At 42.8% G+C, this 25,479-nt stretch overlaps 1 protein-coding gene across 1 annotated transcript in view; it reads right to left on the bottom strand.

Moving 5' to 3' along the window:
- Nucleotides 1-617: 617 nt before the first annotated feature.
- Nucleotides 618-25,479, bottom strand: part of LOC129705606 (cryptochrome-2-like) — a 29,349-nt gene continuing 4,487 nt past the window's right edge. The window contains exons 4-12 of the mRNA XM_055649227.1: nucleotides 21,100-21,284; nucleotides 16,980-17,068; nucleotides 14,728-14,868; nucleotides 13,004-13,309; nucleotides 12,335-12,486; nucleotides 10,111-10,313; nucleotides 7,610-7,690; nucleotides 5,117-5,268; nucleotides 618-2,798 (exon numbers count right to left, since the gene is read on the bottom strand). Of these exons, the coding sequence (XP_055505202.1) occupies nucleotides 2,784-2,798; nucleotides 5,117-5,268; nucleotides 7,610-7,690; nucleotides 10,111-10,313; nucleotides 12,335-12,486; nucleotides 13,004-13,309; nucleotides 14,728-14,868; nucleotides 16,980-17,068; nucleotides 21,100-21,284 (1,324 nt within the window). The 3' untranslated portion in view covers nucleotides 618-2,783. The remainder of the gene's footprint in view (nucleotides 2,799-5,116; nucleotides 5,269-7,609; nucleotides 7,691-10,110; nucleotides 10,314-12,334; nucleotides 12,487-13,003; nucleotides 13,310-14,727; nucleotides 14,869-16,979; nucleotides 17,069-21,099; nucleotides 21,285-25,479) is intronic.

Below are 25,479 nucleotides of genomic sequence, written 5' to 3'. Positions count from 1 at the left end.
ACTCAGACATTACAAATTTTATATGGGATTACAAATCCCACAGAATACAAAGAGCACACCTTAGTAAACCAAAAGAGATGGGTGGTCTAGCGCTCCCTAACTTTATGTACTATAATTGGGCAGTAAATATTAAAAATATGATTCACCTGCTGGACAACTCTGCCCAGCAGGTGGATTGGATTGTAATGGAGAGAGAGGACTGCTCTCCGTGTAATACAGGAGCGACTCTCCTCTCACCAATGAATCTGAATAACAAAAATTATAATAAAAATCCAATGATACATAGCACAATTAGAACTTGGAAACAAATAAAACAGAATCTAAAATTAAGAAATCTATCTCTTTTAATGCCAATAGTCAATAACCCGTCGTTTAAACCCTCAATTATAGATAAATCATTTATAATTTCTTAATCTCACTTTAAAATGTATGCTCTTGTTTTTAATCTGCCTGGATTTTTTGTAGAGCTTTCGGAATGATTTCAACCCTTAATCCATTATTATTTATACATTACTTTCTCGATAAACTTATTAATTGTAATAAGAGTTGTAATTCTGCAATAAGATTAGGCTTTTTATTGTTAACATATACTTTTTCTAAGGCTGTATTTTTAAAGATATGCCTTTCGGCAGTTGCAAAATAAGATGGGCAGTGTACCTGCATTTTCTAGATTGGTCTGTAGCTTGATTAGGCAATGAACCAGAATTGTGCACTGAAATGTCACCTTAATTCAGGCTAAGAATTGGAGAGGGAGTTAACACAATCCGCTGGATATAATTGCACCCATAAATGTATTCCCCCTTTGGCTGTTATATGTTACTTCAGGGCAGGCTACTTACACTGTTCAATTTGACAACTACGGATGCCACATGGAGTTGTAGAACAACATTATTTTATCTTTAGTTGATGGTTTTGCAGCAATATCAAGAATATGTCATTTATGTATAATAAAAAAAACAGAACAAACTCAATCTATGATTTAAGATAAGATCCTTTACATCATTTGAGCTTTACAGATATTTGCACCTCCAACACTAAGGTCTTGTGGTTCTCTGCCACACCAGTGAGAATTCTTTTTTATTCTTACATATAATCAACCAAAAATGGTTTATAGTAAGAATTGTTATTATACATTTGACAACATTTTTACTTTATACAAAAGTCAGATAATTACATTGTTTTTGGTACAACAAGTGCTTTATATAAATTATGAACATCTATACCCAAAAGTTATAATAAGGGCCCCAACTTGAAACATCACTTATCCGTGTTTTCCTGAGATGCTGCCTGTCCTGCTGAGCAGGTTGTCTTCTTTGTACCAGCATCTGCAGTTCCTTGTTTCATAATATCATGTTGTGTTTTACTCCAGTATAAATAGAACAAAATACAATGGAAATAAATCTGCTAAAAGTTAACAGACTTCTTTTTCTTAAAGTCTTGTAATACCCAATTAGAGCCTCAAGAATAAGATCATGAGTACCCTGCGATCCTGATTTAACTCATCTACTTTTCCATTGACAAAAAGGGCCAGAAATGGCTATGTTGCTTTCATGGACGCCATTTAAAAATAATTTTAACAAAAATAATTTGTGAATAGCATTGGCATGAGAAAACTCATTTACAACCCTAAAATATTTTCCAGTTAGAAATAAATTTGAAATATAATCACTGTCCTAGAGCAGATTAATGGTCCAGCCCAATTTGCATACATATGCTGCAAGATCCCACATGGCAATATAATCATGGGTAGGCAATTGGCTGTTAATATTTTGGTTTGAGGATAAACATTGGTTACAGAAAGAATTCCTCTATTGAATTTTCTTCAAACCTCCAGTATGATATCTTATTTGAATATGTACAAGTATGCTATAGGGCAAAGTATGTAATAGGGTAACATTTTGGGTGATTTCCTACAACACAGGAGTCAAGAGGAAAAATTGCTATCTTAACTATTTAATTGAGATCAAATTCCTTTTTTAATTTCATCTACTGTTATTTTGCATTGGCTGCACTGCCAGATTCTTTCCAACATGCTTTAGTTGTTATTATACTGGCTGCAATTCCAATGATGCTCTCTACAACACTTCTCCACACACTCAGCCACACCCTGACAATCTTGCCCACCTACTTGCATTTTGTCCTGGTGTCTGAGTTAATCATCATCATTCTATTCAAGTTATTTCCAAACTTTAAGATTGAAATCCCCACTTCCCCACCCTTTAACCATCTTACTGGACCACAGATCCTTCCTTTAAGGAAGCTTTGCTATTCCATGGATTCCTAAGAATTGGCAGCACCCCCACAGCTAGTGTGTCTGGATTGCAAATTGTGCCTCTATTATACTTTGATTGTGAACTTTCTAATTAAACGACCTCAGAATTATTAAAACTTCAGGGACTCGCTGTAAACTTTGGTTTCCCTTCACCCATCCCCAAGGGTGTCACGTGCCCTGGGTTGAGAATGACTAGTTTATTCAGCCACATAGACTTCAAAATCCAGGCTATGAACTTTCCTGTAGAGATTCAATGAAAGCCACAGGAGGAATATGGTTGAATATTTCTTCTGCTTAGCCTGAAGTAGACAGGGTGGTTTTAACCCAGTTTGGACATCTGTTGGGACCGGTTTGCAACAGTGCAGTATACCAGAGATACAGATGAATAGTTTTGTTATTAAAAAAATGGCGTTCATAGGTTTGCAGCTATTTAAAGCTAAGCAAGCCAGCACCTCGCTTGCAGTGATCTGAAGAAGTTGCGGAGTTTGGGATTGCACAGATGGATGCTCCGTCAGTCTTCAATCACCTAACAGTTGGTACAAAATTGGAAAATTAGTCAAACTACCCAAATACATTACACCTACGCAAGCACATATTTGCTCAACATCTCACCCTTTAACAAGGGGGGAAAGGAAATGTAAAGATTTTGTGGCTTCTGACATGTTCCATAGCCTTACTATTAGAATACACGGCACATACAAAGAAGCATAATCTGACCGTAACTGCTCTTTAACTGTATCGGTATTCATTTATTATTACTACTTATGTCGAGATACTGTGAAACACTTTGTTTTGCATGCTATCCAAGCAGATCATACATATATTCATCCAATTATTCCATACACAAGTGCAATAGGTAGCGCAAAAAAGAAAAATAGGTAGCATGCAGAACGCAGCATTACAGCCACACAGAGAAAGTGCAGATAAAATGAAAAGGGGAAGGACCACAATGAGATAGATTGGAACATCTGGTCTCGCTCTAACCAAAGTATTCCCTTTATAGACAATAGGTGCAGGAGAAGGACATTCAGCCCTTCGAGCCAGCACTGCCATTCACTGAGATCATCCACAATCAGTACCCCTTTCCTGCCTTCTCCCCATATCTCCTGACTCCGCCATCCTCAAGAGCTCTATCTAACACTCTCTTGAAAGCAACCAGAGAATTGGCCTCCACTGCCTTTTGAGGCAGAGAATTCCATAGATTCACAACCCTCTGTGTGAAGGTTGTGAATCTGTGGGATTTTTGTTCCACAAAACTCTCTTACCACCTTCTCTGCTATCTGAAACAAACTTGTTTTCTCTCTTTACCAGCTCTGATGCATCCTGGACCTGAAATATAACAGTTTCTCTTTCCACAGATGCTGCCTGACATGCCATGTGCTTTTATGGCCATCTGGGATAAAGTAGGCCACTAAATGATATCACAATCCACCCCCAAAATGTTTGCTCCTTCCACCATAGTGATTGCTGTATGTACCATCTACAAAATGCACTTCAGTTACTCACCCAGGCTACTCTGACAACATCTTCCAAATCTGCAGCTTCTGCTAACTAGAAGGAACACCATTATTGTTCTTGTAGGGGGCGCTGCACTGGCAGCAGCCTGTCGGCAGCGTGTCCGTTTTTTTCAACTTTTTTAATTTTTTTAGTATGTTTAAAAGTCTGTTTTTAATGTTTCTTTGTGTGTTTGTGTGGGGGGTGGTGTGGGGGGGGGTGAGGGGGAAACCGTTTCAGCCGCCTCCTCCATGGAGAGGCAACTTTTTTTCAGATCGCCTCCCCAGTGGCCTAACATCGAGGATCGGGCGGCCTTTCCCGGAGACGCGCCCGGAGCTTCAGCGGCGGGCGCAGCGTGGACTCTCGGCGCGGAGCGGGTGAGACCTCGCTGGGACTCGCCGGAGGGGAGTGCTCCGTTACGCTGGCCCGCGGCAGCCGGCAGCCTGAAGCAGCGTTCTGCAGAACTCCAGCTGGTGCGGCGTCTACAGCCCCGGGATCCCTCGTGGGGGACCCGGGGGGAAGAAGAAGCTTCCACCGCCGGCCCGTGGCCGTCTTCTACCGTGGGTCCGGTATGGACTTAACATCTCCCCTGGAGGGGAGCTTCGACCGCCGGCCCTGCAGACTGCGGTGCTTCCGGCTGCGGCACGGCAGGTACTTTAAAACTTTGACCGCCGACCTGCGGCCTACACCAGCCTGAAGCCGCGGTCTCTGGTTGGGAAGAACCGATCCTGGACTCACCTTGACTTTGACTTTGTCCCTTACCATCTGGACGCCCGCAGCAACGGCTGGGGAGGGTGGAGGTCCCGACCACGGGGGAAAATGGAGGAGGACTGGCCAAGTTCTGTGCCTTCCACCACAGTGATGAATGCTGTGGTGGATGTTTGTGTAAAATTTTTATTGTGGTTGTGTGTTCTTTATTACTGTACCGCTGCTGGCAACCCAAATTCCACCGACCTTGGTTGTGTGGCAATTAAATTATATCTATCTATCTATCTATCTATCTGGAGCTGCTTCTCCGAGTCACTCTTCAAGACTGACGGAAATAATACTGTCAATCCTTCATTGTTGCAGGATCTAAATCTACCCCAGTAGAAGTATCTTCACCAGAAGTACTGCTGCAGTTCAGGTAGGCAGCTTGCCAACACCTCTCAGGTTTAATCATGGATGGACAGCAAATGCTGGCTTTGCTGCTGATGGCCACAGCAGAAAATTCTAATAAATAAAATAAACTTTATTCTGGGTGAATGAGGTAAGTAATTTAGGGGTGATTACTAAGAATTTTTAAGATTTTGTACATTTTTACAAGACATTTTCCTATTGTTTTGCTGAAAATTTAACAGCTTCATTTACCATTGGCTCAGCTTTAATCCTGCTAACATCCTCAGGAGCTTGCAGTCGAGGGATCTTTATTTGTTTGATTTCTTCTCTATTTTCAGCATTTTCTGGCTTGCCTCGTTTTCCAAATACATTAGGAGTCTTGTCATGATTCGCTGAGCAAGAACCTAGAGGAAAGTTATATACAAACGCTGGGCAAGTGGAGATGTTGGATGAAAGTATAGACATCTTAATAAAATGTCATCTTAATTGCATCTTAATAAATTACAAATACTAAACATGGCAAAGATGCATAGTCATTATTTTTACCACGGCAAAAATATTTTATCATTTTTTAAGGTGGATTTAACTATTAAATAATGATCCCATTATGGAAAATTGATGTCTAGCATTAAGATTTTTGCTTTGCTGCATTTTAAGTTAAAACAGCAGCTGCAAAATAAGTACCGACATTTTCACTCGCTCAATTCTGCAGTAAAGTCTTGAGCAGATAGTCCTATACTGAATGAATATGAGAACACTATACAAATCCATCAGACTCTCAAACCAAGATTTAGAGAGCATACCAGCGGGAATCAAATGGGTTAAGAATGCGCAAATCATTTGGAGTGAATTTCTTTTGGAAAAGAACTGCTCAAAATGATTGAAATCTTTAGGTAATGTGCACCTAACGTATATTGTTCATGAACATATACGTTAATTTGAAGGGAGGGGGTCTGTCTATGTCCGTAGTTTTTGTAAAGCATTGAGATTCCAATCATAGCAAAATGATATAACATGGTGCAACTCAACTGGAAGCATTAATCCAGATGGTGACTTTAAACAGATTACTGTAGCTGCAGTGTAAATATGCCATTAATTATTCTAGAAACAAATTAGGTTGGTAAATGAGACCTCTCAGATGAGAATTCTTTGTTTGATTTTGTTCTTCTTCACATCTCAGCATGCTCTGGTTGCCAAGCAGGGTAAGTTGCTAATGATATTGACCCTGGGAATATAATTTCCATAGGGATAGGACTGGTGCTTTCAGAGTGTTCCAAAGCACTTTATTATTAGTGTTAATGAAGCACTTGGCAACATGGACATGTTGAACTGGCGATAATCGCTGTTAAACGCAACGCACAACCAATTTGCACACATCTACCTTTGATAGAAGGAGCATGACTATGGAACAGGTTTTGTTTGGATTATTCGCTCCCTTTCAGTCCTGAGAGGGTTGGGATGTGTATTTACGTAGGTTGTAGTGTGTGCTTATTATGTGATGTTTGTTTTCCAGAGTGTTTGCACGTGTGTTTTTAATTTTTTTAATTGTTTCCCATTCTCAATTTATGCTCCATTTAACGTTTTGTACAACATATTGCCCAACAGTATTTCTTTCTATTGTAAGATTGTCACATACAAGTTTACATTAGAACGTTTGAAAGAGGAGTGGGGCGATTAGCTTCCTAAAGGGCCTGTCCTACCAGCATGCGACTGCATGCGGCGAGCGTGACCTAACGTGGTCGCTTGAGCCGTACGGCTTCGCGGGGCCGTACCCACTTTGATCGCCGGAGCCGTATGTAGTTGTGCGGGGTTGGTCCTGACATCACGCGGGGCTCCAAAAAACTGACACTGTCCAAAAATTCCTCGTGGCAACGGCCTGTCGGCCCGCAGCCACATTGAGACCGTACACAGCACCGTCTCGATGCAGTACGCAGCATCTTGACGGCGTAGCCTAGCGCGTGGCTTTGCGCAATGACGTCGCTGCCTGGCGCCGTGCGACGTCCAAATTCAGTCGGCTGCCTCCTGCCCAGCTGATTGGTGAGTATGATGTCGGGACCAGCCCCGCACAACTCCAGACGGCTCCGCGAGGCCCTATGGCTCAAGCCACCACGTTTGGTCGTGCTAGACGCATGCAATCGCATGCTGGTGGGACAGACCCTTAAGTCTGCTCCATTTCTGCTCACCCCATTATAGGAAGGATTTGGAGGCTTTGGAGAGCGTGTAGTTTACCAGAATGCTGCCTGTATTAGAAGGTATAAGCTATAAGTAGACGTTAAACATGGATTGTTTTCGCTGAAATGTCAGATACTGAGGAGAAACCTGACAGAGATGTGTAAAGTTATGAGAAGCATAGATAGGATAGACAATCAGAACTTTTGCAAGGGGAGATGTATCGAGGACTGGAGGACATGGGTGTAAGGGGGAGAGGGAAAGTTTATTGGAGATTTACAGGGCAAGTTTCTTTATAGAGAGTGGTGCCTGCTTGGAATGAATTGCCAGGGATGATGGTGTAGGCAGGTATGATAGTAGGGTTTAGATTGCCACATGAATATGAGAAATATAAATCACATGCAAGCAGAGATTAGTTTAACATGGCATCAAGTGGGCTGAAGGGCCAGTTCCTGTGCTGCACTATTCTATGTGCTAAGAATCACAAATTATCCAATCATGACTTTAACATCATTTCTCCATGCCCTTCCCACACCCCTCGACTCCATTAGAGTTCACATGTCTGCATGTTTTTACCAGTTTCCTTGCCATGTCCATCAGATTTTGCAATGGACGATTCCTGGTTGTCGGTAAGGGAGAGAGCCATAACCGGTAAACCTGAACAGGAATAGAAAGTCGTGTAAGCAACACATTACAAAATAATGTATATAAAACAATATGGTACATACTTGGATCTCGCAGGCTTCTCTACCAGGAAAAACTTTCATATCTACAGTGATAGGAAAGATCCTTTTAGAAGCACCAGCGGCACAGTGGTAGAGTTGATGCCTTACAGCACCAGAAACCCGGGTTCGATCCCGATTATGAGTGCTGTCTGTACGGAGTTTGTACTTTTTCCCTGTGTAGGTTTTCTCTGAGATCTTCGGTTTCCTCTCACACTTTGAAGGCATATGGGTTTGTAGGTTAATTGGTTTGGTATAAATGTTACATTGTCACTAGTGTGTCTAGGATAGTGTTAATGTGCGGGGATCACTTGTCGGTGTGGACTCGCTGGGCCGAAGGGCCTGTGTCCGCGCTATATCTCTAAACTAAAAAAAACGAAACTAAAATGCTTTGAAACACTTTACTGTCAATGAAATGCATGTTGAATTCTCTATATCAGTCATTGCACAGATAATGCAACAATCAATTTGCATATAACAAGCTCTCATAGTTAGCAATATGATAATGATTTGTCTTTGAAATGTTGGTTGAATAAATGTTCAGCACGGCCATTGTGGGCCGAAGGGCCTGTTCTTGTGCTGTATTGTTCTATGTTCCATAAATAAAAGTTGAGCACATCAGGACGAACTCACCTAATCTTCATTAAAATGATGCCATGAGATATTTTACATTAAACTGAGAGAATAGGTGTGTCTTTGTTTAAGGCTAGTTCTATAGAGATTGCTGCATTGCCTTGTGAAAATGATGGTTCTTGTGTTCAGGTCCAAAACCAACAATAATCAGAATTCATCAGAAGTTACTGTAAAAAGAGAGAATGTAACTAAATCTCCAAGTATTTAAAAAGTCACAAGTAGGTTATCACTGCATAAGAATTCAGTAAGAATCTCCCACGTTTATTGAAGTGTTATCAGACAAATGAGCCAGAGAGAATTGAATCCAGATAGATATCTGACCTGCCAGCAACTTGCTTTTTACCTCATCTTTATGGCCATTGTGAACCATTTGACAATGGTTGCTGAACGTGCCAAGCTGACAGTAGAGTTTAGTTCAGGAAACAGGCCCTTTGGCCCACCAACTGCGCGACCAGCAATCCCGCACTCAAACACTATCCTCCACACACTAGGGACAATTACAATGTTACTGAAGCAAATTAACCTACAAACTTGTACGTCTTTTGGATGTGGGAGGAAACCGAAGATCTCGGAGAAAACGCACGCAGGTCACGGGGAGAACGTACAAACTCCATGCAGTCTACACCCGTAGTCAAACTGGATCTCTGGTGCTGTAAGGCAGCAACTCTACCACTGCTTCCATTTAATAGGAACTGGAGGGGTAACTTTTTTTTATGCAAAGGGTGGTGGGTGTATGGAATGAGCTGTTGAAGGAGGTAGTACATTTAAGAAGCATTTAGACATGTACATAGATAGGATGGGTTCAGAGAGATGTGGGCCAAACGCAGGAAGATGTGACTAGTGTAGATGGTCGGTGTGGGCATGTTGGGCTGAAGGGCCTGTTTAATGATCTGTCTAATGGCCGATCTCTTTGACAGATGTGAGTTAACCTGACCGTCCTGTGCATGCACTGATGATGGTCTGCTGAAAAGACAATAACCCCTTCCTCAAAATAAAACGGGTTTACAAAATACTTTAGAGTTTGTCTTCCAAGATCGAAACTTAGCCAAGACCAAAATTAGATCGGCCTGGAACAGGCTCAAGAACATTTGATCTAATCGTGATTAGGTTCTTATTCTCACCAGGCGGATGACGGCTGTGTTATGATTGGGATGCTGTGGAACTGCAATGCAGGTGCAGCCAGCATGAATGTGGATGGAAACAATAACAGTGCAGGCACCTCTGAGACTAAAAATCTGACAGAGCTTTACCTTAATGATAAGTGCAAGTTACTTTGGTATGGGTGTACCTTACACTAAACAAAGGCCTTAGTCACATTTCTATCAACACCACCACTATTAATCACTCACCTACGCTCCAGGGGCAATTTAAATGCAACTAAACTACCAAACGAGCACATCTTTGCGATGTGGGAGGAAAATGAAGCTCTCTGTGGAAACCCACATCATCATAAGGAGTACGTGCAAACTCCACACAGATAGCACCCGAGGTCAGACGCGGGTTTCTGACTGCGAGGCAGATCTACTTGCTGAGCCACTGTGCCACCTCTCAATTGACAACAAATATTTTTTCTTAAAACTAAAAGTTCCATGTAGAAATTTATTGGCCCACATCAACCATAGACAAGTCATAGTTATTCAAGACAAGTACTGCATCGAGAGGAGCAACATAAAACTGTCCTTATAATACCATAACAAGCTCATTTTTGGGGCTGCAACTTACAGAGTCCCTTATCATGAGACAATTGTAGATAAATCTGCTTCATTCGTTCAGTGTTCAGTCGAATTGCTTCAATGTGATTGACCATTGGTCTGGGGTAATCAACACCTATGATGCACTTCGCAGCTTCCTGAATCTCAACAGGAGCATTCCATGGATCGTGGATATACTTCGTAGGATATCCTCTTAGGATTGGTAGATATTGCCTACGTCCAGAAAGCAAAGAAAAAACAGATACAGTCACTCGTTACATCCTTCTGCTTCTACTTAACCCCAACAGTAATGAATTGTCCAGCTACAAATTCAACGTACTCAAAAATAAGAGTCAAGTAAACACCATCCTGGCAATTTCTTTGGGTAGTGGGCGGGGAGGGGGGGCAAGGAAGGGGGAAGGTGTGGTGGGAGGGGGGAGTCCTGGATCAGAGGGGTCATGGAATAAGCAGTTTATTGTTTAGTTCTGACCAGGTTTCTGCAGAAGGTCACGACCCAAAACTTCACCTATCCATGTTCTCCAGGGATGCTTCCTGACCAGTTGCGTTACTCCAGCATTTTGTGTCTTTTTTTGTAAACCAGCACCAGCAGTTCATTGTTTCTATATTTTAGGTTTATTATTGTCAGGTGTACCGAGATATAATGAATAACTTTTGTTTGTGTGCTATCCAATCGGATATTACAATAATAAATTAACAAAGAAACGCAGATGCTGGTTTAAACCAAAGATAGACACAAATCTCCAGCATTTTGTGTCCACCTTCAGATACAGCAGCACTGTACATGAATGCAATGAAGTGATAAACTAGATAGAACAAAGAGAAAAAAATACCAACCTGAGTGCAGAATATAGTTTCTCAGCATTATAGCTTAATGGTTCCAGAGAAAAAGGCCAATGTGCATAATGAACAAGGTCGGAAAATCTGGACTGTACCCTAGCTTGTGGAAGGACCATTCAGAAGTATGATAACAGAGGAGATGAAGCTGTACCCTGAATCTCTTCACTCAGATGTTTTTGAATCCATGCGATTCTCCACATACGAGGGTTATTGATTCTCAGTTGAAGTGTATTTTCCAAGACTGATATGGATTGTTTTTTAGGCAGAAAGCCCTGTCCCACGGTACGAGTTCATTCCAAGTGTTCTCCCGAGTTTGCCCTGATTCGAACTCGGAGATTTACGGTAATGGCCATTCATCGGTACTCGGGGCTCTCGTGGACATTTTTCATCCCATGTTGAAAAATCTTCACGAGTCTTCCCGTGCTTACCTGCCGTTAGCGAGTCTTCCCGAGTACCTGCTGTTAGCGCTAAGAGACGCCCCCGAGCTCCGACGTACCCGCTAGGTTTATTCTCCATGCTTACTTGATTTTTTTTAAACTCGGGAGAGCTCTTGGAATAAACTCATACCGTGGGACAGGGCTTTAATGGAACCCAGGAACCTGGTTTGCATGGGAAGGTCCAGTTGAGGGAAAAGGTCGACTCACTCACTCACTTCCTGGGCCTGTGAGACCGGCTGGGTCTCCTGTCACTGCTACGTCTGTGATCCTCTCTCCCGCCCAAATTTTGTTCATTTCTGACTTGCAGTTTGGGTTTCGAACAATTGTTAGCATCAGAACCCTGTCATAATGGATCGAAAGGGCTAATATTCACCGGAATGTACAAGGATGAGAGGGGAACATAAAAACATATACAATTCTTAAGGGATTGGACAGGCTAGATACAGGAAAAATGTTCCCCATGTTGGGGAAGTCCAGAACCAAGGGTCACAGTTTAAGATTAAGGAGTAGGTCATTTAGGACTGAGATGATGAAAAACTTTTTCACCCACAGAGTTGTGAATCTGGAATTCTCTGCCACAGAAAGCAGTAGAAGCTAAATCACTAGATATATTCAAGAGAGATTAGATATAGCTCTGAGGGCTAACGGAATCAAGGCATATGGGGAGAAAGCAGGAACGGGGTACTCATTTAGGATGATCATATTGAATGGCGGTGCTGACTCAAAGGGCCAAATGGCGTACTCTTGCACCTATTTTCTATGTTTCTATGTAACCTGGAAATGTCCTACAAACCTATGTAATTAATGGAGGATCTCTTTCCTACTTAGCAATAGACCCTGACAACGAATGTTTTATTATGCTCCTCCTATTTTTATGCTGTGAATTCATCCCCAAAACAAATAACAGAAAGGTGCAGCTTTGATTGGAAGAAATCTTCCACAGTAACACATAAGCCTCACCTGACATAGTCGCCATTCGGATCAGTCCTTCTCCCAAATGCAACAGGGCAATAACATGGAAGGAACCTCTGGAAGAAGGCACTGCACGACAGCCACATCCACCAGCCAGCACTCACGCTGAAGTCAGCATCGAGAAGCAACTCATTAAAAACCTAAAGAGAGTAAAATGTAATTAAACATTTGTGAGCTGGGATCAGATCAGGGATAGGCAATTTCCATCTCCGATTCATTCGGATGGGCTCAATTCTGGGTTTAGTGAAGGACAAAAACAGAAGTTCAACCAAGTGTTTCGCTGATCACTTATGCTCAGTCCACCTTGGCCTAAGCGATCTCCCAGTTGCCAAATATTTTAACTCCCCTTCCCATTCCCGTACTAACCTTTCTGTCTTGGGACTACTTTACTGATAGAGTGAGTCCACACGCAAATTGGAGGAACAACACCTCATATTTTGCTTGGGGAACTTACAAACCAGCGGTATGAAAGCTGATTTATCTCAGTTCCCTCCCCTCTACCTTCAGTCTGAAGTAAGGTTCCGACCCGAAACATCACCCATCCTTTTCCTCCAGAGATGCTGCCCGACCTGCTGAGTGACTCCAGCACCTGCTTGGACAGTGAAAGAACTAGCTTGGACGGAAACTTGCATTCACCATTACATTTAAAATATTCACCTTCATGCCTTCTTCCCAACTAATCCAGAGATCACTTCTTGTCAGGAAGCAGCCGACTGCTCGCCTGGCGAGATGGTGAATCCAACCCTCTTGCCGTAGTTGTTTCATGATTGCATCGATCCAGGGGAATCCCGTTTGTCCGTCCGCCCACTTCGCGAGGGCTTGTTGGTTCTTGTCCCACGGAATCTGCACGCAAACAGGGTTTCCCTCCATTCTGTCAAAGCGTGGGTTATTTGTTGCTGCAGTGTAGAAGAACTCCCGCCGAAGGAGCTCCCCATATAGAGGAAGAGGTGATTTGTTGTGATCCTTTATCCAAACAAAATGTAGCATTATGAAATACAGAATAGTTAACACTTTCTTGATAGCCATCAACATTAAAAACTAATGATCATAAAGTATCATAGAATCATAGTATTGCACACCACAGAAAGATATGATGCTAATTTAATCTGATTCTATTTTCCCACATATCCCACTATTCCTTTCCTAATAAAAGTATTTGTCCAAATGTCTTTTAAACGTTTTACTAAATACTGTATCTGCCTCCTCCTCTGGCAACTCCTTTTAGGCAACTGAGCCATCCTATCAACAACTAGAGAGCAGTCCTGAGCTACTAAATACCTTATTGGAGACACATAGACTATCTTTAGTTGGCCTTTAACTTGCACTAAAGGTTATTCCTTTTAAAATGTAACTGTACACTGTGGATGGCTCGATTGTAATCATGCATAGTCTTTCCGCTGACTGGTTAGCACGTAACAAAAGCTTTTCACTGAGGCTCGGTACACGTGATAATAAACAAACCTAAAATATTCACCAATACTCAATTCTCCTTTAAACGTATCCCTTCTCACCTTAAACATGTGCCCTTTGTTTCTAGATGCTATCTATCCTGTTCATAATTTTGTAAATGTTCATAAGGTCAAACCTCATCCTTCTGCATTCCAGTTAGAATAAACTCAACCCATCCAATTTCTCCATATAACAACTGGTTGGCATTAGATAGAAAACTATTACATCTGTCAAACATTTCAAAAAGCTCTGAGAAGACATTACATCAAAAATAGAGACCAGGGGATATATACAGTCATTCTCCGTTGTTTAAATGTTCAAGAATCTTACTTGTAGTGTATTGACCAGGACATTGTAGGGAGAACCTTTGCCCAGGATGGAAATGTCCAATGCTAGAGGGTACAGTGAGAGGGGGGTACTTTAATGGAGAGGTGCGGGGCAGCTCCTTGACACAGAAAGTGGTGGGGGGGCTGAAATAAACTATCAGGGGTGATGGTGGAGGCAGATACAATAGTGGCGTTTAAGAGGCTTTAAGATAGGCACAAGGAATCACAGGGAATAGAGGGATATGGATCAGTTTAAACTGGCATCATGTTCAGCACAAATGTTGTGGGCCAAAGGGCCCATTCCTGTGCTATACTGGTCTATGTTCAATGTTCTAACAAACCAGATTGTCAAATAAGTGGCACTCATATGTGATAATATGACACCTCCCTATTGAATTACTAACTTTATTGCAATGAGTGGCAAGGAGAGAGCTGGGAACCACAATAGTGTATCAATGAAGCGGGCACAAAAATAACCAAAATTACAAGTTCCCCATTCAGAAAATAGTCAATCGGTTCAACATTGGAAAACAGAAACAAGCATAACAATTCACGTGTGTTCAAACATGTATTTCAAGAGCTCGGCAGAAGTGCACTCATCCTTACCATCCTATAAAACTCCAGTAACGTGTAATAAAACTTTCGACATGATAGGCATCCTAAGCAGAGATAAGGACACAATCCTGTTGAGCTCGACATCAAGGAGTCTGGGTTCAAATTTGAACTTTCGTAACTAGCAGTACAAGCCTTTAAAAATAAGAAGAGACCATCTTTGGAAGAGAACATACTTAACTATGCAAAATGGCATCAATTACACCGAGTCCTAGAGGCATAATGTGCTGAGCAGGCCCTTCAGCCCACCATGCCAGTGTTGACCATCAACCATCCATTTACACTAACTTTATATAAATCCCAGTTTTAATTCTCCCCACGTTCTCATCAATTCCTGCCTATTCCACCATTCATATAAACACAAGGGGCAATTTGGTAGTCAATTAATCTACAGACGCATATACGTTTGGAACATGTGAGGAAAACCACGCAGTCAGACTTCACACAGACAGCATCAGAGGTCAGGATTGTACCCGGGTCTCTGGTGCTGTGAGCAGTGGACTGGACCTAAAAGTATTGGTTGCCAGGAGACAAAGGGGACCCACCCACAACTACAATGCTATTATTTAACAGGGGCCCACTTGCCATCACTTGCTATCACTTCATCAGGGGCCCACTTGCCATCGGGCAAGCTGACACCCTAGCCAGTCCACCACCGGCTGTGAGGCAGCAACTCTACCAGCTGCACCATTGTGCCGCCCTTAAGTTAATGTGTCAGGGATCAACTTGAATTTACTTTTAAAAGCACTCTGAAATAAAACCATTCTGAACACCTCTTGAAGGATACTCAAACCAAGCTTGAGGATCAAATGTGCCCAGTTTTTGGAATGCTCTATGTCTATACCACATTAATTTTACACTGAATTATTTATCCGTGGTATTTTTGAATTTAAAATACAGGAGTCTGAGAGAAGATATAGCCCATTGGGAAAATTACAGTTAATAGAGATAAAGTTGTTATTATCAGTTTTGATATATCGATGAATCATTTTATGTTATAATACAGGAATCTGAGAAAGTAGAATCCAATGGGACAATTACAGTTAATAGAGATAAAGTTGTTATGTTTTAAATATCAATGAATAATTTGGTGTTATTTTTATTCTTCTTTAATGGGACATTGGAATACAGTATTGGTAACATTTGTATATCATTCAGAATTCAGTCTGCATTCTGGTAATATTTCTATCTGAACTTCTATAGCACATATCTTGAACCATGTGTCAGTACAATATATAAGCGAGTTCGGTATTCCGAAAAACGCAAGGAATTATGGGATTTGTCAAAGGTCACTCACGATAAACATTCTCAGCATCTGTGCTGCTGCTTGTATACAGACTTGCGTTTCATCCGTAGTCAGGATCGAACCCGGGTCTCCGGCGTTGCAAGTGCTGTTGAATTGCTACTGGACCATCGCCGTCCCCTCCCGAGAGACCCATCTCTGTCTGGGGGCGGCTGGAGATGTCCAGGATGACCCTGGACTGATGGGACATGGGCCCGGAGCCGTGGCAGCCCAGGCTTACAGCCAGCGCGGAGAAGAAGCGTTAACTCCACTGCTCCAGGCCGGTGTTCCATCAGTCCAAGGCTGTCAGTTAACCTGGCGGGATAGGCAGAGTTGAGCTGGAGTTAGCGCTTCTTCTCCGCTGTAAGCCTGGGCTGCCACTGCTCCGGGCCGGTTTCCCGTCAGTCCAGGGTCATCCCGGGCATCTCCGGCCGCTCCCGGACAGAGATGGGACACTCTGGAGGGGATGGGGACGGTCCAGTAGCAATTCAACAGCGCTTGCAACGCCGGAGACCCGGTTCAATCCTGACTACGGATGAAACTCAGATCTGCATACATGCAGCAGCACAATTGCTGAGAGTGTTTATCGCGAGTGACCTATGACCTTGGCATGTGCAGTCCGAATACCGAACTCGCGCTTATTGAAAAAATATATCCTTGTGGCAATACATGATTAACACTATTTGCCTGGTTAAGTTAGTAACCAGAGTAGCAACTTGTACATAATCTACAATGTAGTAAAAATGCCCCAAAGATGATTTGTAAGGGAATAATCAAAAAAATATTATGCTCAATTAAAATAATCTAGATTAAAGATGGCAAAATTAGCTGAGCAAGGAAGTTTCTTTTGAAATTGGAAAGAACAATCTCATGGATAATTAATAAATAGATTGATAGGCAGATATACAGATAAGTAGATAGATATTTAACAACGGCAGATACAGATGGAGGCATTTTAAAGTACCTTTCCTTCAAAGTGTTTGTGTAGCCAAGCCAAAGCTTTTGTCTCGCCTCCCTGCCACACAGCGCAACCCAGTTCACTTGTATCAAATCCTGGAAAACAGCACGGCAAATTTTTAATTTCATGTTGAGCTAAGCATTTTTCCTGTATTCCCGAGCCCTCTTCCAACTGAGCCATAAAGCCAGGCAGGAATCTATGTTTGGCCTTTCTTCTCTTCCAACTGAACAACTTAAGAGTCTTACAGCACGGAAACAAGCCCTTCGGCTCAACTCATCTAGTCCAACCAAGATGCCCCTTTCAAAGTCGTCCCATTTGTCCCGTGCATGGTGCATATCCCTCTAAACCATGTACTTGTCCAAGTGTATTTTAAATGTTGTTATTCTACCTGATCTGGTTGAATCATAGAATGATTCAGTATGTCAGGAGCACATTGTGTTGAATCTTTGGCAGATTCATCCTAATGATTCCACTCCCCGCTCTTGCAAAGTATTACGGTCCATTTTTTTCTTTCAAATATTTACCCAATTTCATGTTGAATATTACAACTGAATCTACTAAACCCCTCCTTTCAGGCAGTGCTTTCCAAATCACAACAAGTCACTGTGTTAAGAGAACCGCTCCCCTCATCTCACCTCTGGTTATTTTACCTGTTACCCTAAATATATGTCTTCTGGTTACTGTCTCTTCTGTCGCCTTAAAGAGTTTTACTTCATTTACTCTGTGAAATCCACTCGTACTTTAAAGCCCATGATCAAATTTTCTCTTACATTTGTCTAAACTTTCCTCTTAACCTAAATTCCCAAGAGAACTTCTCACTGGTGAAGAAGTGCCAGTAAAACCAGTAAAATGATAGTTAAAATACCACTACATTCTGGCTTGTAAGCCAAACACTTATGAACTCTCCAAGAGCACTTTAGATATCTACATGTGCAAAGCTGCCTCTTTTTACTCATGCACTTTATTATTTTATTTTTTAGTTATAATGGGTTTTTATTAGCGCCTGCTGTACATTATATTTTTATTATGTACGAGCAAAACACGTCAAATTCCTTGTATGTGTATATACTTGGCCAATAAATTGATTCTGATTAAATTTGAGCTCCATTTCCAAGGCTTTTCCCAATGTGATGTTCAGAAATGACCATAATGTTCCAGCAAAGGTCTAGCAAGTAAAATGGAGATGCTGGAATCTTGAGCAAAACAAAGGCCAGAGGAATTCAATGGGTCATGCAGCATCTGTGGAGGGAATGGACAGGTGACGTTTCAGTCAGAACTGATGAAGGGTCTTGACCCGAATGGTTGCCGATCCATTTCCCCCACGGTTGCTGCCTGACCTCCCGAGTTACTACAACACTTTGTGTTTTGCTCAAGATCTAATGAGACTATTAGACTTCAGAGATACAGCCTGGAAACAGGCCCATTGGCCCACCAGGTCCGCGCCGACCAGCGATCACCCCGTACATTAACACTATCCTGCACACTAGAGACAATTTACAATTTTACCCAAGCCAATTAATCTACAAACCTGTATATATTGGGAGTGTGGAAAGAAACCGGAACTCCCAGAGAAAACCCATGTGGTCACAAGGAGAACGTACAAATTCTGTACAGACAGCACCCATAGTCAGGATCGAACCCGGGTCTCTGGCGCTGTAAGGTAGCAGCTCTACCGCTGCGCCACTGTGCTACCCTAACTATTGAGTATAACTTTCTCGCTTTTGTACACGTTTCGTAGAATCAAGAATTCATAGCTTTTTTAAATGTCCTTCTGAAAATTTTCTGCCATTTTCTAAGATTTGAGTAGATTGATCCACAGTTCTGTTGCTTCACCCCTTTAAAATTGTACTACTTGATTCATATTTCCTTCGTTTATTCTCGCTATGCCACTGCATGTGCAAAGGCAATAACGAGAGTGAATAAAACAAGAAGTGTTGGGAGAGATTGCGAAAAGAAAGGAAGGGAATAAAATTAATACCATTATTTAACAGCAGTAGATGTGAACATACTTCCAATAGTAACACAATCTAATGTCAGCATTTCTGTAGCACAGATAATACATTTCACAGATTTTAATTCAGGTTACCAGTACTGACAGTATTTTGCTTTCCAATTATTAATACATTTCTCAAATTGCTTGATGAACTTGAATTTAGGAAGTATTTTACATTAACCCCATCATAGAAACATAGAAACATAGAAATTAGGTGCAGGAGTAGGCCATTCGGCCCTTCGAGCCTGCACCGCCATTTAATATGATCATGGCTGATCATCCAACTCAGTATCCCGTACCTGCCTTCTCTCCATACCCTCTGATCCCCTTGGCCACAAGGGCCACATCTAACTCCCTCTTAAATATAGCCAATGAACTGGCCTCAACTACCCTCTGTGGCAGAGAGTTCCAGAGATTCACCACTCTCTGTGTGAAAAAAGTTCTCCTCATCTCGGTTCTAAAGGATTTCCCCCTTATCCCCAAGCTGTGACCCCCTTGTCCTGGACTTCCCCAACATCGGGAACAATCTTCCTGCATCTAGCCTGTCCAACCCCTTAAGAATTTTGTAAGTTTCTATAAGATCCCCTCTCAATCTCCCAAATTCTAGAGAGTATAAACCAAGTTCATCCAGGGGAGTCCGTCCATCATATCCTAGAGCCTCTCCCTGTCAATTATACAAACACCTCTGACAAGGTCACAAAAGTGTGAGTGATACATCTTCTAGATGCGCCGGGATGCATCCTCAGTGATGTGACCTGGGGTCATCGGGTGTTTCAGGTCTCACAACATCAGCCACCCTCGCCCAGGCGACCCAGCCGGCAAAAGAGGAAATGAATAACTCGTTAATCCATGTTGGTTGAAGGGTAAAGTGCAGTCAGGGTGCAGAGAGAATAGACCACTGCCCCTGTCGTTTAGTTTAGTATAGTTTTGAGAAACAGCGCGGAAACCGGCCCTACGGCCCACCAAGTACGCACTGACCAGCGATCCCCGCACATTAACCCTATCTTACACACACCAAGCACAATTTTACATTTACACCAAGCCATTTAACCTACAAGGTACACAAAATTGCAGGAGAAACTACAAACCTGGATGTCTTTGGCATGTGGGAGGAAACCAGTGATCGCGGAGAAAACCCACGCACGTCACGGGGAGAACGTACAAACTCAGTACAGACAAGCACCTGTAGTCAGAATCAAACCCAGGTCTCTGGTGCTGTAAGGCAGCAGCTCTACCGCTACACCACCATGCCACCTTCAGGTGGTAGTGGTCGGGAGTTTGGGGTGGACGACCATATCATGGCCTGGTTCAGCAACTTGAACGCCCAGGAATGAAGAAGGCAGCAAAAAGTGGTGAACACTTCCCAGTCCATCACGGGTACTAACCTCCCCACCATCGAAGAGATCTACAAGAGTCTCTGCCTCAAAAGCAGCCAGCATCATCAGGAACCCACACCACCCTGGCCACATTCTCATTTCATTTCTGCAATCGGGACGAAAGCATCAGAGCGTGAAAACTGTAACGTTAAGGTTCTGGAGTGAGTGTGAGTGAGTGAGTGAGTGAGAATACATAATGGAGCAGTCAAAAATAATGCTCCCAAGTCTATATATAGATATATACTGATCTTTTTAGAGTTTAGGATTTTATAGAGTGCTATGTTTATATATCTGTTCTGCTGCTGCAAGTAAGAATTTCATTGTTCCGTTTTGTGACGTATGACAATAAAACACTCTTGACTCCCGAGTCATTGCATCTTAACTGCTCATGACATTGGGCGGTGGTTCCGCCAAGATTTAGCTTAGGCTTAAAGGAATCAAGGAATCAAGGGATATGGGGGAAAAAGCAGGAACGGGGCACTGATTTTAGATGATCAGCCATTGAATGGCGATGCTAGCTCGAAGGGCCAAATGGCCTACTCCTGCACCTATTTTCTATGTTTCTATGTAACCTGGAAACATCATACAAACCTATGTAATTAATAGAGGATCTCTTTCCCACTTAGCAATGCACCTATTTTCTATGTTTTTATGTTGCAAATTTAAAAACATTTCACATGTTATGTAACAGCAAGAAGACAGGTTCTGCAACACATTTAGTCAGGCAAAGTGGAGAGTTGTGATGATCAGTATTTACCAAGTTCTTCCAGTGACGGTACTCCATACTGCTCTTCCTGGCTTTCTTGCATATTTTGTGTGCATTTTTCCATCTGGTCCAATGTCACCGTATTGACAGGAGCTTTGGGTAACTTTAGCTTTCTGATGATTGCACAGAACCGTTTGTATGTGAGTGGGGAGTGATTACCGTTTGCCTTGATTATTCTGAAAATAATTACAGGGACATTTTTAATAACTCGTCGCATGCACTACGAGTCAAGGTGCCTTTGCTTCCATACCAATAATAACAATGTGGATGTGTTTGGCATCATGAATGTAGAAGATCAGGTTGCATATTGCAAAATGCTTCGTAATGAAAATTGACTCTGGCAGCACAAGTAAATTCTGGGACAGACAGCCAAGAGAGGGGGAAGTAACTTAAAGGAAGAAAGAATCAGTGTCATAGGGTCATCCAGCACAGAGAGAGGGCCTTTGGCTGCCTGATGAACCTAGCTACACTAATCCTATTGAGGTCACGGTGGCTCAGTGGTAGAGTTGCTGCCTTACAGCGAATGCAGCACAGGAGACCCGGGTTTGATCCCGACTAAGGGTGATGTACGTACAGAGTTTGTACGTTCTCCCCGTGACCTGCGTGGGTTTTCTCCGAGATCTTCGGTCTCCTCCCACACTCCAAAGACATACAGGTTTGTACGTTAATTGGCTTGGTGTACGTAAAAATTGTCCCTCGTGGGTGTAGGATGGTGTTAATGTGCAGGGATCGCTGGTCAGCACGGACCCGGTGGGGTCGAAGGGCCTGTTTCGGCGCTGTATCTCTATACTAAACTAAATATAAACTAAAGGTCCTTAGCTTTCACAAGTTATAGGAATGGAATTAGGCCATTCGGCCCACCGAATCTGCTCCACCATTCAATCATTCAGCACTCTCTTTACACAGAGAGTGGTGAATCTGTGGAATTCTCTGCCACAGAAGGTAGTTGAGGCCAGTTCATTGGCTATATTTAAGAGGGAGTTAGATGTGGCCCTTGTGGCTAAAGGGATCAGGGGGTATGGAGAGAAGGCAGGTACAGGATACCGAGTTGGATGATCAGCCATGATCATATTGAATGGTGGTGCAGGCTCAAAGGGCCATATGGCCTACTCATGCACCTATTTTCTATGTTTCTATCATAGCTGTTCTCCGCCTCCTAATCCCATTTTCCTGCCTTCTCCCCGTTGACACCTGTTCAGTGCCTTGGAGTTGAGGTACTTGTTCTCACATGTTCTCACAAGAGCATCTGCCACCATTGCCTCATCAGGCAGTGTATTCCATACACCAAACACCCTCTGTGTGAAGAACATTCCCCCTGATGTCCCATCCAAGTCTCCTGCATCTCACCTAAACCAATGTCCTCTTGTCTTTGATACCACCACCATGAGACAAAAAAAAAAAGCTTTTCACTATCTACCCTGACAATCTCCAGTAACACTTTATATACCTCTTTCAGGCATTTTCCTCAGCCTCAGCCCTAAAACAAACTCAGACTATCGAGTCTCTTCGTATAACTATCATGCTCCAATCCAGATAAAATCCTGGTGAATCTCCTCCTCAAATTAGATGAAGAGATTTAAATGGAGACTAGATTAGAAACAAGTAGCTGCAGATGGTGGTTTACACAAAAAGGACACAAAGTGCTGGAGTAACTCAGCGGGTCAGGCAGCATCTCTGGACAACATGGATAGGTGATGTTTTTGGATCGGGGTCCTTCTTCAGGCTGATTGAATGGGGGGGGGCCACCTCCGGGGGACGCCATCTTTAGTGAGATTGCAAAATTAAGGTAGGTTTTAGAGCTATTATATTTTCTCCTCCATATGAATAATATTAAACAATATCAAGTAATATCAAACAATTGGAGGATGAGAGATGATCTAATAGAGGTGCCCAGAGTAAGTGAATCGAGGAGCAGAGGACATAAGTTTAAGGTGAAGGGCAAAATAGGAATCTGTGGGGTATTCTTTTCACACAAAGGGTGGTAGGTGTATGGAACAAGCTGCCAGAGGAGGTAGTTGAGGCAGGGACTATCGCAACATTTAAGAAACAGTTAGACAGGTACATGGATAGGACAGGTTTGGAGGGATATAATAATAATAATAATAATAATAATATTTATTTATATAGCACTTTTCAACAAAACCAGTATTTGAACCAAAGTGCTTTACAGAGATTGATTAAATTAATTGAACAGATCAATGCAATAAATTCATACAAATCAAAAAGAGAAAAAAGAGTGCTGGAAGAAAAAAGACACAGGAAACAGTTGCAGTTATAGAAATCAACATGGTGAGTCCCCCCACAGCATATTGTATTCACTGTGAGGGAAGGCACCAAAAATATCCAGATTCATCCCCCTGGATAGTCCACCCGAGGTCGGGGCCTATATCTGGCCTCCTCAGAGCAGCCCGGTGTCTTCAGGCCCTCTTGCCGTGAAGCTGGACCATCGAGCGTCGGTGAACATCCATCAGCGGCCTGGACTGAAGCGGCCGCTTCCCCCCCGAAGACTGCAACGACCAAAGTTCACAGGCCGCGCCGGCCGAACCCCCGACACTGGCGATGGCGATCGGATCCCAGGCTCCGCGGTGCTGTCGACGGTCACAGTGCCCCGGAGATTACCGCAAGGCGACCCGGTAAGGACATCGCAACATTCCTTGTAGATGTCCCAGCATCTACACCGCTGTCGAAGCTGCAGTCCCCGCAGGAAACGCCGCTCAGCGCTGCTCCAGTTCGACTAGGCCGCACAGAGAGGACGAAGATGCGGTTCGGAGAAAAACCGCATCTCCGACCAGGTAGGACTGGGGTTAAAAATAATTTCCCCCTTCCCCTCCCCAACCCACCACATAAAAGAAGACCTCCAATAAACACCTGATATGAACAGGACTAAAAATAAAAATAAATAAGGGTGAAAGGACGGACAGCAGGAGGAGCGGCCATACACAACGGCGCATCACCCCCGCAGTCCGCCATCTTGGATATGGATCAAACGTGGGCAGGTGGGACTAGTGCAGATGGGACATGCTGGGTCGAAGGGCCTTTTTCCACACTGCATAACTCTATGACTATCTTTTCCCTCTCAAGCACATTCTCCTGCCTTCTCCCCATTACCTCTGACACCCGTATCAATCAAGAATCTATCAATCTCCTCCTGAAAAATTTCCATTGACTTGAGTTACACCAGCATTCTGTGGAACGTCACCTATTCATATTCTCCGTAGATGCTGCCTGACCCACTGAGTTACTCCAGCACTTTGTGACTATTTTCCTTCACCCATCTGTCCAAGCCCACTCTCCCCACTCCTTTCCTATGTTCCTTTCCACCCATAAACCTCTCTCTGCCTTTACATTTCACTCCTCTTTCAAAAATGCTGTACTTATCTACATGCATTTTTCTTCTTCACTTTTTAGTCATAGAATGATGCAGTGTGGAAACAGGCCATTGCAGAGGTGGGAAGAAGAATATTTGTACGGCGCTTCTGACTTGGTACCTGTGCCTCTGACGTTCTTCCTTGACTTTCTCTGGAGTTCCTGAGATTCCAACTCTGGCCCAGGCTGAAGCTGGCAGCTGCATCATCTGCCATGTTGCCCCCCCCTCCGCCATGCCCCCACCAGAAGACAGTCATGCGATCACAAGGAAAAGGAGTCGAATTAGTGAATTCGGCCCATCAAATCAACTCCACCATTCAATTATGGTCGATCTATCTCTCCCTTCTTACCCCAAGGTCATGGAGTGTTTCAGGACAGTTCAAACCTCTGCAGGAAAGCCAGACCTCCGTGGATGGGAAGTTTTTCCATTGAGATTGTGCTGGGTGGGTTTATGGAATAATCTGCCAGAGGAGGTGGTTGCGGCAGATAGAACAACAACATTCAAAAGACACTTGTACAAGTACATTGAAAAGAAAGGTTTAGAGAGATATGGACCAAATGCGAGCAAATGGGGCATTTGGTGGGCATGGACAAGTTGGGCTGAAGGGCCTTTTTCCGTGCTGTATGACTCTATGATTAACAAATTCTGAAGTAATAGCACAAGAAAATGAAGGAGCCTGCTCTGCCATTTAATAAGATCATGGCTGATTTTCCATCTGCCATTTTCCTGCACTAACCTCATAATCCTTAATTCCTTAAACAAATGCAAAGCAATGATGGTGACACAGAGAACCAGCTCTTTTACACTAAATTTGTTTTTATTAATAAAAGGTATTAAGGTTCTCTGAGAAAAAAAAAATCTCGTTCTGGAAAAATCCGTGTTACCGAACACATTTCCTGTCCAAAATGATTTAACATTAAACAGATGATTCACTTTATTGAGCACATGTGTTGTGGCGTGACTTGAGAGGGCTGATGAAACTGGTTGATACTTCACGTGCACCG

This window comes from Leucoraja erinacea, chromosome 18, assembly GCF_028641065.1.
Source record: "Leucoraja erinacea ecotype New England chromosome 18, Leri_hhj_1, whole genome shotgun sequence".
In the NCBI taxonomy this organism is placed as follows: Eukaryota; Metazoa; Chordata; class Chondrichthyes; order Rajiformes; family Rajidae; genus Leucoraja; species Leucoraja erinaceus.
Note: the sequence above shows the minus strand (reverse complement) of the source record. Positions and strands in the feature narration are given on the sequence as shown.